This window comes from Thermobia domestica, chromosome 5 (assembly GCF_964235325.1).
Source record: "Thermobia domestica chromosome 5, izTheDome1.hap1.1, whole genome shotgun sequence".
NCBI classification, from domain to species: domain Eukaryota; kingdom Metazoa; phylum Arthropoda; class Insecta; order Zygentoma; family Lepismatidae; genus Thermobia; species Thermobia domestica.
The window spans coordinates 163,954,700-163,971,310 of NC_137458.1; the positions used below are offsets into that span (position 1 = coordinate 163,954,700).

Below are 16,611 nucleotides of genomic sequence, written 5' to 3' on the forward strand. Positions count from 1 at the left end.
CGATCGTGTGGTTCAAGAGTTATTAAGTCACAAACGTTGTCACTGTCATTTATATATATATATATATATATATATATATATATATATATATATATATATATATATATATAAGACAGTGACAACGTTTGTGACACACATACAGGCGCGGATCCAAGGGGAGGTTATAAGGGCTATAGCCCCCCTCGACGCTAAGGTATGCACTAGATAAAATGTGCTTCAATCCCACTTTACACTGGATAAAGCGGTAAACTGGTTTAGCCTCTCCCTTGATCATATCCTGGATCCGCGTCTGTATACAAGGTGTTCATAAAGTCCGTTGCCGCCCCGTGTATGTGAGAAACGACTGCGAATATGAGAAAACGCAAAAACAAGTCCATCATTTTTTTAAGGAGACTTGAATTTTGAGCTATAAAAGGTCCACTCCATACACCCCCATATAGGGGTCCGTGGAATCAACTAGAAAATTTTAAATGGCAAATGGAGTCGAGTAATATATCGTTGGAAAGGTTTTGACAAGAGAAATATTTTCCTGATAGTTTCAAGTCCCTATGTTGACCTCATCCAAAATGGCGGGGGTTCACATTTCGTGTCCATAAAGTCTGTTGCCGCCCCGGATATCTTCGAAACGACTAAGAATATGATAAAACGCAAAAAACACGTCCATCATTATTTTAAGGGGCTTGAATTTTGAGTTATAAAAGGTCCACCCTAGACACACCCAGATAGGGGTACGAGGGGTCGTGTTTTTGCATTTTATCACATTCTCAGATGTTTCGAAGATACACGGGGAGGCAACGGACTTTATGGACAAGAAATGTGAACCCCGCCATTTTGGATGGGGTCAACATAGGGACTTGAACCTTTTCCGTGAAATATTTCTCTTGTCGAGTCCTTTCCAACGATATATTACTCGAACCCCTTTGCCGTTTAAAATTTTCAAGTTGAACCCACGTACCCCTATACGGGGTGTCTGGGGTTGACCTTTTATAGCTCAAAATCCAAGCTCTTTAAAATGATAATGGACGTGTTTTCGCGTTTTCTCATATTCGCAGTCGTTTCCCACACACGGGGTGGCAACGAACTTTATGGACACAAAATCTGAACCCCCATCATTTTGGATGGGATCAACATAGGGACTTGAAACTTTCGGGAAAATATTTCTCTTGTCGAGTACTTTCCAACGATATATTACTCGATCCCCTTTGCCGTTTAAAATTTTCAAAAATGAAATGAAATCTTTTAGTTTTACGTCCCACGTTTATGCCGGTTAGGCTAAAGCAGACGGTGATTATGAGAAATGAATGAAATGGTGGAATGAAGAAAGTGGGAGGAAACGGGAGAACCCCGAGAAAACCCACGAGCACGGTGTTTGTCCACCACAAAGTCCACGGCGCGAGCTGGGATCGAACCAGGGACCCCAAGCACCGGAGGTGAACGCTCTACCACTGAGCCACCGCGCCCCTTTAAAATTTTCAAGTTGACCCCACATACCCCTATATGGGGGTGTCTGGAGTGGACCTTTTATAGCTCAAAATTCGAGCCAATTGTCCCCTTAAAATAATGATGGACGTTTTTTTGCGTTTTCTCATATTCGCAGTCGATTCTAAGATACACGGGGTGGCAATGGACTTTATATGGACACATATATATTCGTCGCCGCGCTTCGAAGTACCGCTATGTGACATTTTTGTTGAAAATGAGTCGTGCAAATAAGCCTGAAAGCTGTCAGGCAGCGTCCCTTATAATGTGATAAGTGAATATTCAATTGTTTCGCCACAATAATGAAAAAATAATAGGAAATAAAAGGCTTCAGTTTCTCATTACGTACGTATTGATTAATGTATACAAATCCTCTATGTGCTTATAAAGGCACAAAAGGTAAACCGACATGTGCTATGTAAACACAGAAATAGTAATATAATATTGTTGAAGCAAGTGAACGCAGAAACAATTTTATTATATTTTTTAAGTGTTTCCGTGTATATTTGGCAAATTTTACGAGTTCGAAATGTTTTTTGCTTCCCCAGAAAAGCTGTGGTTTTAACACATTACAGTTCTTCGAGGCGCAGAGACGAATATTCCTCTCCTCCACCATTAAGTTGAACTGTCAAAGTGAAATGACAAAAACCATCCCATAGTCATTCATTTAAATATATTCTTCATTAACAACCCTACAATATGGCATAAACCATGACTCATTTTAAAAAAAAAATCACAAGTGGTAGTTTATTTTTGGGGTGAGTTTCCTAAATGGTTATTATAGTTTTGTTTATATTTCATAAATATTTTTTTTTCAATAATAACTGCAGCATGATATGATTTATTTTAAGAAATGATAACAAAAAAGTTTCGAGTTGGTCGGTGCCTCGTTTGAGCGAGACTGTATGCGAGAGTACATCTTTTGGTGTTTTTTTTTTTAAGATATAATCTTGTATGAAAGATTACGTATTACTTTTTTTTATTTAATCTCTCTTTTTTTTTAAATTTACATTCGAAATTATACTTCCTGTGAATCGACTTAAAAAAAAGAATTTAATAATTTATTTTTTTCATCCTATTATGAAGATTTTATTTAATTTGGAACTTCAACCTCTCAGAAACAATTGTAATGAACTTAACATTTTGTATGTTTTATACATAGCACTGTGTGTTTATTTATTTATTTTTAATATTTGACTAAATGTCCCAATTCATTATTTTCTCTTCAGAAATCACTGCAAATGCGAGCTGTGAATGTGACGGATGCTTAAAGAAACAAAAGCGTACAGCACGTCCCAAACCATGGAAAAGAATTAAAAAAGTTATAAGGTGAGTTACCATATAATTTTAGTGGTTGCGTCTGTTTAAATTGTTTGTAATGAAATAACCTTAATTAGATCGCACTGCTGAGGAAGGGGGAAAATGTAATGGATCCTATGAAGTCCAGTCTGTTTAGAAAAGCAAAGGACAAAATACAATTATAGATATATTTCAATAAAACAAGCAAAATGTTTTTTTTAATACACATGATTATAAAAAAGGACAAAAATGTAAGGTATAAAAACCATAAGAAAATAGTTTCAACGTGTTCTAGATAGAAATCTATAGATTACACGATTACACAGAGAAAGTATTTTCTATGAGAAGTTGATATATAGCACGAAATGTTATTCTACTACAACCTTACAGGATACAACATTATTATCCCTTCGGAACCAAGAGTGCCCCCCCCCCCCCGGTTCACGAAAATGTGTTAAATTTCTTAATACAAATAAAAATACCAAACGTAATATAGCAATCAGGGAGATACTCCCCTCTTCGAAAAATTTTCTTCGGGCACCCATGCTTCAAACGTGAATATTCACAATAAAACAAAACCTATTTCTTCCTCTTATTAATGAAATTACCATTATGTTTATCCTGTGTGACTCTCTATTGTCATTGAAGATCAAGAAAAGTTAAATGAAATATTAAGAGAGTTCTTCGGTATTTTTTTTTAAATAACAGTGGTAGAATTGAAAATACTTTTACAATGTATGAATACCCATAGATTTGAATATAATAGACATAGTACGTTAATATAATAAAGATTTTATCATCAATCTTTCTCTTACTTTACAACATCTTCAGAAGAAGGAAGCCGTCTTATTCATGAAACTGTATAGTCTTCTTAAAATTAATCTGGGCATCTACCTAATTCTCTTTGAAATGCGCTATATTCTTTCCTGTAGATATAAAGTAAATCAAACACGAGTCTTCCTTGGTTAAATAAGATCTTTATTCTAAGCCAAAGTATTTTTTGGGGGGGGGGAGGGTACGAATCACTGAATATTATTTTTATAGAAGTGTTTCTGGCCAGCAAGTACTCTCATAATGGGGAGCAAGATCAGTAGTGTTACTTTACCATGTTATTTTATTTATTTATTTTTGTAAATACATAAATGTATAGTGATTTAATTTCAGTTTTTTAGTTATTTTCTTGGGATGGCTACTACTTGCATTCTTCATTCAGAAGCTTCCTATCATAAGCAATGATGATAACTCTTTCGACCCTTTTAATATTCTGGGATTATCAGAGGTATGTATTTATTGGGCATTTTCTTCCTAGAACTAAATATTAATGCAGTACCGGTATTGCACTTAATTGTTAGAGTATTTGAAAATGTTAGTGAAACTTTCTATGAATGCAATGTGACTGAAACTCCTAATGAAAGATATGTGAATTATTGAGTTAATTTTTATTTCTTCTAAGATAGGGCATATCCGGTTACAATGATGTGAACAGACTTTGAGGGAGATGGCTTAAATTCAGCTCAAATGTAGAAGAGACTATGTAGATTCTATATTCCAAAAGCAAATTGTTCTAAAATGGATGAATCATAGTAAAATATCACGAAACATGCACATTGAGTCAACGGAAAATCAATGAAAAAAATGAAGTCGTTCACAATACTCAAAAACTATAATGATATGGCTAACTGAAAGCTTATTGCAAATACAAATACATAACGAAGAGTTTTAAAACGATGTAGGTTATAGTACGTAAACATGGATAGAACATTGTCAAAAGTCAAGTTGTTTGAGTAGAATCAATAATAGTGATAAAGTATGTGCATCTTCTGCGAATTATTCAGGGTGCCCCACGCGGAGGTTACTTGCTTGAAATATCTCACATTTGGATTTGGAACCTCCAGATTCGATTTAGCCCGCAAAGTGACTTTTGACTTGATTACGTGACATAGTTTGGTTCTTACGGCCCTTAAAGGAGCAAACGTACTGACAAAGTTTTACTATTTTTATTTATTATTTTTGTTTTGGAGTAACGATAAAAGAGAAGAAAATATGGTGATCTTGAGAATGAATTCGAAATTTCAATGGATTTAGATGTTTCATGGCCCTTACATACCGAAAATGTACCCGTCCCGATGTAAACATGTTTACTCGTCTAGATGCCATATCGTTCAACGTATCCGCAACCAAATTTTAAATTTAACGTTTTATAACATTCTTTATTGGAGCTGAGATGTAGTTTAAAACTTTCTACCTATTCCTAAAAATAAGAGTAGTTTACTGAAGAGTGAAAATTTAAAAAAATACAATTTTCCCAAAAACAGCTCTAACAATTTTGTTCATATTTCATTAGCAATTCGATAGTATGATATAAGTTATTTTGCTGACAATAATCTACAAGGAGTAATTTATTCTTGGGTTAACCTTTTTCGAACGATTTGTCAAGATACGACTAAAGCTATTTTGTCCATACTTTATAAATAAATATTTCATTAATAGCCTAACAGTATGGTATAACTTATTTGCCCTGAGAGAATTACGAGGGATAGTTTATTCTTGGGAGTGGATTTTGGACGATTTTCTCAAAACCGACTCAGGAAATGTTGTTCATATTTAATTAAAAACTTGACAATCTGGCGTAACTAATTTGTCCTGAAAAACTCTACTCGGGGATTGAGGGAGGAGGTGAGCATTTTCGAATAATTTTCTGAATAATAACTCTGTCGATCTTCTTCATAGTATTTTATAAGTGAATGTTTCACTAATGATACTACGAGTATAATACATCGTAAGTCATTTGTTATGAAAATATCCATAAAGGATAGTGTAGTTCGGGGAGAGTTTCTTTTCGGAGAGTTTCTTCTCAGAATTTTCTCAAATGCAACTCTTATGATTTTGTTGATATTTTATAAACAAATATTTTATTACTAATCCTAATATAGGACATAAGTAATTTCTTACGAAAAAATCAACAAGAGTAATTTACTTTTGGAAGTGAGTTTTCTAATGTTCCATTCGCAAGTGCAGTATAACATGATGAAGTTCAAGGAATTGAGACGAGAAAATATGATGGCAAAGACATGATTTTAAGATTCACTTTTGGCAGTAGGTAAAATCATAATGTTATATTTTGTTTATTCGTGTCATGAAAGAAAATGAAAGAATATTTGTGATCCAGAAAAATTCATACACAATGTTTAACATTTAATGTAATCATCAATTTTGTGAGTTGTAGCTGTTACATAATATTATGTTGAGTAAAGCTCTGCGTAACCTACTACATATGAATTGAAGAAGACAGAATTCACATATTGCATGGATATCAAGGTTTTTACAGACTTCAGACAAGTTTTCCAACCAACAAATTCTCTGGGTTGTTACAGAAGTTTTGAAACACAAAGAAACAATGTAATTCCATATTCATTTGAATTCAGCGGAATTTCAATGTATAAAATCTGAAAACTTCAGGATGATATTGAGACGGACAGAGATAGGTGATTAGATATACAGGTTTTTACACCGATGAAGAATTAGATGTGAACACAGTCTTAACTAAGAGCTCTTTTATTCAAAATAAGATCTTGTTATGGTGCTCCAATTTCAAGTAAAAATTTCTATCTATCTATCGTTTTTTACCATAAAAGAAGGTAAGACTGTTTTCGGTACTTTAACTCAGAACGCCAGAACCTCGAAGACAAACGGACATCACCGAGTCATCGTTAAAAGATAGTGAATCTTCCTATCCATTATGTAAATAGTCATGCATACACAACACTACTAAATACTTTCCATTATTCAATGTTAAATAATCACCATTATCAATGAAGCTTATTTCCTTACGTCCTCAAACATGTTTAGTTTACTTCAGGACATGGAAATACTGGTTGTTCGGTGCGATATCCAACCAGAAAATTTCTTTCTTAAATGTATAAATTAACTAAATATTAATCTCTTGTATATGCTACTAGAGCCAAATATCATCCATGGCGGATTATCGTGTCTTCTCCACCTAGGTACATTAATTTCAATGCGGAAAATAATCTCAGTTTACGAATAACGTTACGGAACGGATTAAATTCATAACCTGAGAGTTCATAATAATGTAGCAAGCAATTCATCGTGAACATACCCAACACCTGCTTCATTGGATACGATATTTAGAAGATGTGATTGCAGCACATGAAGGCTACACGCCATACTGGTGCATTAAGGTAAGAGGTGTCGAATCCTTCTGAAATTGTATTCATTTCAGCGCAGTCTTGTAATTAATCTGTCATCATAAGTCAGAGAGTGTTGGAATTGTTGTTGTAAGTTACGTAGCTAATGATCTAATTGCGATAAACAAAATGGTATCTTATTTTCTCATCAGTTCGTCTAATATTTTAGGTTGTGAAGCGAATTAATAAAACCTCCATTCGATTTGGGATATAATAGTTTCATTATATCAGTAACTTTCTGGAATGAATCAGTCTTGTAAAGAAAATACACAGTATTACAAATTTGGTTTTCTTTTTAATCATTTTTTGGTACTCTTTACAGAATGCAACAGATTCTGAGATTAGGAGATCGTATAGAAACCTGTCTTTGATTTATCACCCTGATAAAGAGACAGGAGATGCTGAGAAGTTTGTTGCTATTGCTAAAGGTAATATTTTCTAAAACTCTGGTTTTAAATACACAAAAGAACATTTTTTAAACCATATTTCGAATGAACTTACACATTTCATACAAACGTATTAAAAGTTATTTGACTCAAAAAGTACTGGATCAATTTCAATAAAACCTACACCAATGTTTACGCTAGAGTTTCATAATGATTGTAAGGTATTCATGCGCACAGTGATGATTGCATGGGTAGCTTGAGGGGTAGACATTCTTAGCCTCAGCCATAACTTCGTTCATGCTCAATGTGAGTTATCATTATTTCCACAATATTTTTCACATACTCCTGTGTTGAAATCCACACTGCTAGGTAAATGTGAAAGCTCCCCTGCATCCTCATATCATCATGTATCGTTGTAATCAAGTTCCACTAACAGAGTAAAAGATATAAAATGTATTGATATCCAACAATAACTATTTTTTTTAAATTTCATTGTTTTCCTTGCATAAACTTCTCCATATAATGGGATAATCTGCAGCATCTGGGTTCGAGAAAACACTTCGGGAAAATTATTACGGACGATTTTGGAGGCGCAGAAATACGCAAACTTCAATGAATTTGAAGTCGCGTCATCAAGTTTACTGAGCCATAAGCGAAAGGTTGAATATTTTTTTCAATCATTTTCAGTAATTAGGCAAATGACATTCCAATTGCGAAATTGATTGGTCGTTGATGTGGAGTTTAGTGCCCTGTTCAGACCGAAGGTGTACGCGACTTAAAGCTCAACGTGGGATCCGAACTACATGAGCTTCCATCGGGAATTGAACTTAGATATCCCGCGCCGAAGGTGCTTACACTAACTATATAGCCAGTAGGGAGTTCAAGTGCGAAATTGAGCTCAGCAAACTTACAGTAGCAACAACAACGCTCGTTAAAACTGGTAACCGCTACTAGAGGAGCTCGTTAAGACTGATAATACCACTTCAATATTTACAAGAATATTGCAAATATAAATGCAGTTTAGTTTGATTGGTCGACGATCATCTCGCCGTCAGCAAATATGTTTGGTGGTCCCTGCCTCAGGACCCAGGGTCAATGACCTAGGATACATAGGACCATCCACTGATTACCCTGTTGAACCACTCCCTATGTTCCTAATGGAAATTCAAATCGTTCCCACAATGCAACGAAAGTGACTCAGCGACACTGCCGGCTAGAGTTGTAACTAACTGCATCGTCTGCTACTGGCAGTAGCTAAGTGTATCATTGGCTAATTCTATCAGACTCACGCGCTCTGAATGATTTGATTAGTTCTTGCTTTTAGTAGTTCGTGGTACCCAACTTCCTTGAGTGGCGGCGCCACAGTCAACACAGTTTCAGCGAAAAGAGCAGCTGAAACCTGGGACCACCCTCCTAAATTTTCGTAGGAGTACCTGCGTCCATTCCCTAAATTTTGGAAGGGGTGTATAAAACCACCCCCTTATATTTGGGAAATTGTCAGATATAAAAATTTGGTATAGTAGTATAGAACCGGAGTATGTACCTCTAAAAATTTCGTTGGTTCATCTCGTTGTCTTTCATAGATAAAAAATTGTCAAAATGTAAAATTTAGAGGTTTCTGGCCTAATTTATCTTCTTTGATTAGATTTTACCACGTTATATAATCATATAGTTGAATACAGGGATTTATTCTCTTTCAGAAAAGAACGTGGACATATTGATACTCCCTTCTAAAAATTTGTGTGTTGTGTGTTAGCTCACCCTTAAATTTAGAAATGGTCAAAAATGAAAATTTGATAAATGTTCTCTAGGATCCCAATATCCAACTCTGTAAATTTGGATTTTTCACCTTGTATCTGTCTATGATTTTAAAAAAATGCGAAGTAAATTTCACGTAGGTAACACTAAATATTTGGAGAGACTTTTGAATTCCTTATGAACCTACAATCAAACTAAAGTTTTAAAACAATGATCAAACGTTTTAAGCAAATGTTTTCAACTAAAATAAGTATAACTAAAATTTAAAGTGTGAAATTGTTATTGTTGCTTATCAATCGTTTTTAATAATTACATATCAGGTTTCAAGCCCTAATTTTTTCAACCAATGATTTTAGATTATGAGTCATAACTACAATTCTAAAGTTCAAAGTGTGAAGTTGTTGACCTACATCAATAGGTTACAAAAACTATCAGGTTCCATGCCCAAAATTTTTAGTTAGAGATAGGTATCAACCAATCACATTTCACCAAAAATAACTTTTCAACAATGACTATGTCCTATACTAATCCAAATGTCCATATAATATAATAAATTTTCACGTCTTAGATGAGGTAAAACCTTCAAAATTTGAATTTTTGGTCATTTTTACCCAATGCAAGGGTTCAAAGTGAACCATTCAAATTTACTAAAATATGTACCCAAGTCCTTGACAATTTCCAAATTTAAGTGTTGGGACAATTTACTCCCTCACACGATTTTTAAAAAAATGTTTCAAGTTACTCATGTCTAATGAACCAAAATGAGACCTTCTATTTATCCATATAATCGTGTTACAATGAAACCACGTTTTATAGAAAATATTAATTCACAAATATTCTAAATTTGAATTTTTTGGCGAGAGCCATAGAAGGAAGTAACGTGAACCACTCATATTCACCTTATTCAAAGAGGTCATTTACTAACTTCTAGTTTTGACAATTTCCAAATTTAAGGGTGGAGTCCTCCCAAAATTTCAAGGGAGTGTATCATGGTACCGATGCCTATTTAAGAGAGGAAACAAATATAGTCATGACAATATACTAAGCTCATGACAATACAAACATTTTGGTAATTTTCACTCATAGAAGGGGATAAGCAGGACTACCCAAATTTACATAGTTATATATTGGAGTTCCTAAGAACGTTCACCAATTGTTTTGGACAATCCCTTAATTTAAGGAGTAGGCCAACACATCGTTTCAAATTTTGTGAAAGAAGCATCAATGTGTCGATATTCCATGAAAGAGAGTGAAACCCTATACCCAACCCCTATAACCATATTACGAAATAAAACCTCATCCAAAGGACAAATTACTTGAAAAAGTTTCGAAATTTACATTTTTGGCAATTTTTTATCCATGAAGAAAAACGAGATGGACCAACCAAACTTATAGAGGTACATAACCCAGTCTTGTACTACTATATAAAATTTGGTTATATCTAAAATCTAAGGCGGGTAGTCCTATGTACCCCTCCTAAAGTTTAGGGGTGACAAAAGCACACCTGTCAAAATTTAGACGTATGGTTCTACGAACTTCTAGGTCATTTACTGTGGGCCAGGGACCCTGGGTACTCACCACTTTTTTCTTGCTAACTCGGAGAGATAAACGTTGACCCATACTACTATTGTATTTAAAAATTTATTTCTAAATTAGAAAATATTTCTCAAAAATATCAAAAGTGGAGATTTTTATTTTCCTTATATTTGATACTATGCACAATGAAGAAAAAACAAAAAGTCAATATGATAATTACAAATACAGATGCCTGTAAGCTGATTTGTAATCTTAAAATCAGAACCTTCCTGTAACCTTCCATTATTAAAATCAGGGGAATAGCAGTTCATAATGATTGATTTGCTATAAATGTCTAGCCATTGCAAAATTAAAGCGAATTTACTGTTTGTTTACAACTTCCAAATAATGGAGAAACAAAGAACAATAAGGGAGTTAATACGTTCACAAAATTTTAGCTGGGTGTCACGTCAGAAGGGCCCGGACAAAAGGGCCCCGCGTCAAAAGGGCCCCGGTCATAAGGGCCCGAGTCAAAAAGGCCCCGCGTCAAAAGTTCCCGGGTCAAAAGGGTCCCGCGACAAAAAAGCCCGAGTCAAAAGGGCCCCGCGCCAAAGGGCCCCAGTAATAAGGGCCCGAGTCAAAAGGGCCTTGCGACAAAAGGGCCCCGGTCATAACGGCCCGAGTCAGAAGGGCCCTGCGTCAAAAGATACCGGGTCAAAAGGGTCCCCGGCAAAAGAGCGCGAGTCAAAAAGACCCTGCGTCAAAAGGGGCCCCGAGTCAAAAGGGCCTCACGTCAAAAAAGCCTGAGATATAGCCTGAAAAGCATGAGAAATATAAAAATGCTTATTAGATTAAAAGTATTCAGTGGACACCACCTGATTTGTGTTGAAAGAACGTACATGTGGATCTGTATACAGTGTTAGTCAAAGTTATTACGACAGCCCAGTTACGATTCATGTGAACAGAGAAAAGTGTTTCAGGTAGGTATTGATCAGTGCCGTGTCATGGTGCGGGTGAGCGGGGCAACGGCTCTGGCTGCCGAAGTAAGATGGCGCAAAATTCGGGTGTAAGGAATAAAAGGAAAGAAGGAAAGAAAAAGAAAGAGGAAAAATTACTTGGAATATTTTAGATCAATAGCAGATAGTGTTACTCGTGTTAGGAAAATCTATGTACACCCAACCACAAAAGTATCTCCCCCCTAAGTGCTCTAATTCCATAACTTGGGGTCCAGGTAATTTGCAGTTTTGAGAACGCCTGGACAGATGCAACCCAATTTACACGTAACTTTTCTCGGCACTGACAACAGTTGGTCGCACTGAATCCAGTCTTTATGCAAGTAAAATTGTGAGTAGATGACGCACGAAACATTTCTCCATTCTGAGATGAACCTCTCTGGTTCAGAGCGTGTTGTCCAATGAACATCATATGTTAATCTCAATATTGTTGTGTATGTAATGTATTATTTCACTATATACTGTATATTCCACGGTGACCACACTCAAAGCCAATGCAGTTTTTGCAATAACACCAATTGCAACATTTGATTTTCCTCCGCCCACGCGTGTCGTTATTATTGTTCTGTCCCAATATTTTTGACTAACCCTGTATGGAGATCCACATGTATGTTCTTACACCAAAATTAAAGAAACGTTTTCAAGATAATATTATTCATATAATACGTATTTTTCTACTTTGATTCAGGGGCAGAAATTGAATTTTAGAACTAAGGGAACAGTCATTAATAGATAGACTGATTGGGCTAGGTCTCGAGAATACAAACTCAGAGATATGATATGATATGATTTTCACTTTAGCGTCCCTTTCAGCAGCGAGGCTGTATGAGATGTGGACCTACTGATTAACGTGGAATTCGAACCACATGAGATCCCGCCGGTAATCGAACCCGGGTCTTCCACGTCTACAAACTCAGAGAGACGCGGTTGAAAGCAAACTTTCATCGAGAACCGACTTAAGCGATAGGGATTGTTGCAGAACAAACAGCAACCAAACAAAATTAAGATCACTATTCAAGTTTCATTTTTGTCTCTAATAACCACTGATATTCTTCCTTCTATTGGACAATCACTTCTACTTACTAAGGTGGCACTATCCCCTCGTGCATCTTGGATTTCCACTTCTGTTTTGATTTCAGGCTTTCTGGCCGTGGGACTATTTCTACCCGGGCTCTTTGCACTCAAGCCCTTTTTCGCGGTACCCTTTCACGTGAGGCTCTTTTGACCCGGACCCTTTTGTCGCGAGGCCCTTTTGACCCGTTCCCTTTTGATTGGGGCCCTTTTGACGCGGAGCCCTTTTGACCCGGGCCCTTTTGACTCGGGGCCTTTTGTCGCGGGGCCGTTTTGACCGGGGCCCTTTTGACGCGGGGCCGTTTTGACTCGGGCCTTTCTGTCCTCGCCCTTTTGTCCGGGCCCTTCTGACATGGAATCTTTAGCTGTCACTTCTTGGATCAAATGGATTATGAAATAGGTTATTAAATCATAGTTAGTGACAGCTTTGTTTAATGTTACTCCTTCTAAGTACGAGTGTTAGACCGCTATATTATTTCCCGAATTTCTATATTTTTGGGAAATTTTGAGAATGTAAATATGAACATGAGCAAACAGAGAACTCCTAGTAAATCTAAATTTTGATACAATTTTAGTGTGATTTTAAACGTTATTAACCAACAGTATATAATGTAACTTTACATATACTAGCGATGGACCGCGGTGGCTCAGTGGTAGAACATTCACCTCTTGTGGTGGAGTTATTGAATCGATTTCAGATCGCATACAATTAAGTTTGTGGTGAACAAACACCCTGTACGTGAGTTCTCTCGAGATTCTTCCGTTTTTCCCCAGTTTTGGCATTTCACTATTATAATCCATCTCATCATCACCGTCTCTCTTAGCCTCGGTGCATAAACGTGGGACGTTAAACTAAAATAAATAAACAAGCGATATCTATAAATAAACATGTAAAAATAAATGATTTTTTGTTTAGTGTACTACCAAACGAATCATTTATGTATTATGTTGTTAAGATTTAATTATTTTTAAAATTCAGATACAATTATTTAGATAAGGCCTAAGTTTTTATAATGTATGTTAAGTTAAATCACGTTAAGACACTGAAAACAAATATATAATATTTCAACTTTTATATAATATAGTAGAAGCTTTACGGAGTAGCTTTAACATATTATTAAACTAGGGTCTATATGTTACAGCATACCAGACCCTAACAGATCCCAAAATGAGAGCTAATTGGGAAAGATTTGGTCACCCAGATGGCCCTCGCAGTATATCCATAGGAATTGCATTGCCAACCCAGATGATTAGTGAAAACTACAAGTGGCTGGTAAGTATTTAAGTTCACAGGGAATTTTATAAATTCAATTACTTGGTGCAAAGCCAGTAATTGATTGATAGAACTTGCAAAAGTGAAAACTCATGGAAAATCTTCCGCTGAAATACTGCAGAAGATGAAAACAGACTTTTATGTATTGTTATTTTGTTTACAAATTTAGTAGGAGTAATTAGTAATTTCATAATACTTGTTACAGTACGTTAGATATACGAAAGGATTATATTTTTAAAAAATCTCTGAAACTGCATGAAATCAAAACTAAAATGAGTTTTAAAAACTGGCTACCAATATGCATTTAAATATATTGTTTAAGCCCAAGGAAAATCATTATAGAAGTGACTATATAAACAAACATCTTACACTATTTAAGAAAAATGTCTCTTTGAATTATGATGTCGTTATTAAAAATAATGTTTCAAATATTTAAACGAAAATAAATTTGAACTCACTATATATTTTATATATACGTACGTAGAGAGGGAATAATTTAGTTTCCGGGGATGGGGTATAATCAGCAACCAAACGTATACAATCTATATATCAATAGATTCAGCTTGACAAAACAAACCGATCGATACCAAATTTAACTACTTCCGGTTAACCTCTTCCGGTTTACTGGCCAGTTTAGTTTCCGGGGTCGGGGTATAATCAGCAACAAAACATATACAATCTATATATTAATCGATTCAGCTTGACAAAACAAATCGATCGATGTCAAATTTAACTACTTCCGGTTTACTGAGCCTAATTTAGTTTCCCGGGGTGGGGTATAATCAGCAACGAAACATATACAATCTACATATTAATCGATTCAGCTTGACGAAACAAATCGATCGATGTCAAATTTAACTACTTCCGGTTACTGAGCCTAATTTAGTTTCCGGGGGTGGGGTATAATCAGCAACGAAACATATACAATCTATATATCAATCGATTCAGCTTGACGCAACAAATCGATCGATATAAAATTTAACCACTTCCGGTTAACCACTTCAGGTTTACTGAGCCTAATTTAGTATCCTGGGGTGGGGTTTAATCAGCAACAAAACATATACAATCTATATATTAATCGATTCAGCTTGACAAAACAAATCGATCGATACCAAATTTAAGTACTTCCGGTTAACCACTTCCGGTTTACTGAGCCTAATTTAGTTTCCGGGGGTGGGGTATAATCAGCAACAAAACATATACAATCTATATATAAATCGATTTAGCTTCACAAAACAAATCGACCGATATCAAATTTAACTACTTCCGGTTAACCACTTCCGGCTTACTGAGCCTAATTTAGTTTCCGGGGGTGGGGTATAATCAGCAACGAAACGTATATAATCTATATATTAATCTATTCAGCTTCACAAAACAAATCGACCGATATCAAATTTAACTACTTCCGGTTAACCACTTCCGGTTTACTGAGCCTAATTTAGTTTCCGGGGGTGGTGTATAATCAGCAACGAAACATATACAATCTATATATCAATCGATTCAGCTTAACGAAGCAAATCAATCGATATTAAATTTAACTACTTCCGGTTAACCACTTCCGGTTTACATAGCCTAATTTAGTTTCCCGGGGTGGTGTATAATCAGCAACGAAACATATACAATCTATATATCAATCGATTCAGCTTTACAAAACAAATCGATCCATACCAAACTTAACTACTTCCGAATAACAACTTCCGGTTTACAGAGCCTAATTTAATTTCCGCGGGTGGTGTATAATCAGCAACGAAACATATACAATCTATATATCAATCGATTCAGCTTTACAAAACAAATCGATCGATACCAAACTTAACTACTTCCGAATAACAACTTCCGGTTTACTGAGCCTAATTTAGTTTCCGGGGGTGGGGTATAATCAGCAACGAAACATATACAATCTATATATCAATCGATTCACTTTGACAAAAGAAATCGAGCGATTCAGATTTTAACTTCTTCCGGTTAGCTTTATTTCTGCCATGTCTTTTTGTGTTTTATCTCATTTTTACTATTTTCAGAAATGCTTTTAAATAAATATAAATCTCGTAAGTTTAACTAAGAAAGTCATGTGCCTTCAAAGAAACAGATGTTTTGGGTGCAACTGTTAAACAATAATATGAGCACGTTCTTGACAACGTCAACATTTAAGAATTATTTTACCTATTGTTTTTATTGAAATTTAAAAAAAAAATTAAAGATCGGTGTGAATTGGCTCACCAAGCTTTTATTTTTATATAACTTAAGATTTTTTCGAAATAAAATTTTTCTCTTGAAGCCACTCAATAAAAAAGGAAAAATAAACAATTTAGTTGAATTTTGAATCGAAATATAAAAGCAGAAAAGTAGTTTGAAGACCAGTGTGAAGTTGACCACCAAATATATCTTCAAACATATTTTTCTGTGTTTTGAAAAAGGGATTTTTATCTTCAAAACAATTAACAACAGATAAGCCTCTTTCTATTTTTCCAAACAAACAAAAAAAAAAAAAAATCCTTTCAAAATAACCAATAACAAATAATTAGCATTTGCTTTGATTCGTAATATGAAGGTGTTACCAGTGTGCACAGTAAAAAATGGTTGTGTTAATTCAACTCAATTTTAACACA

The 16,611-nt window shown here is 35.1% G+C and overlaps 1 protein-coding gene across 1 annotated transcript in view; it reads left to right on the plus strand.

The window, feature by feature from the left end:
- LOC145684719 (translocation protein SEC63 homolog) overlaps positions 1-16,611 on the plus strand; it is a 172,409-nt gene that overhangs the window by 4,639 nt on the left and 151,159 nt on the right. Inside the window, exons 2-5 of the mRNA XM_081757093.1 lie at positions 2,709-2,808; positions 3,943-4,057; positions 7,309-7,414; positions 13,872-14,002. Of these exons, the coding sequence (XP_081613219.1) occupies positions 13,898-14,002 (105 nt within the window). The 5' untranslated portion in view covers positions 2,709-2,808; positions 3,943-4,057; positions 7,309-7,414; positions 13,872-13,897. The remainder of the gene's footprint in view (positions 1-2,708; positions 2,809-3,942; positions 4,058-7,308; positions 7,415-13,871; positions 14,003-16,611) is intronic.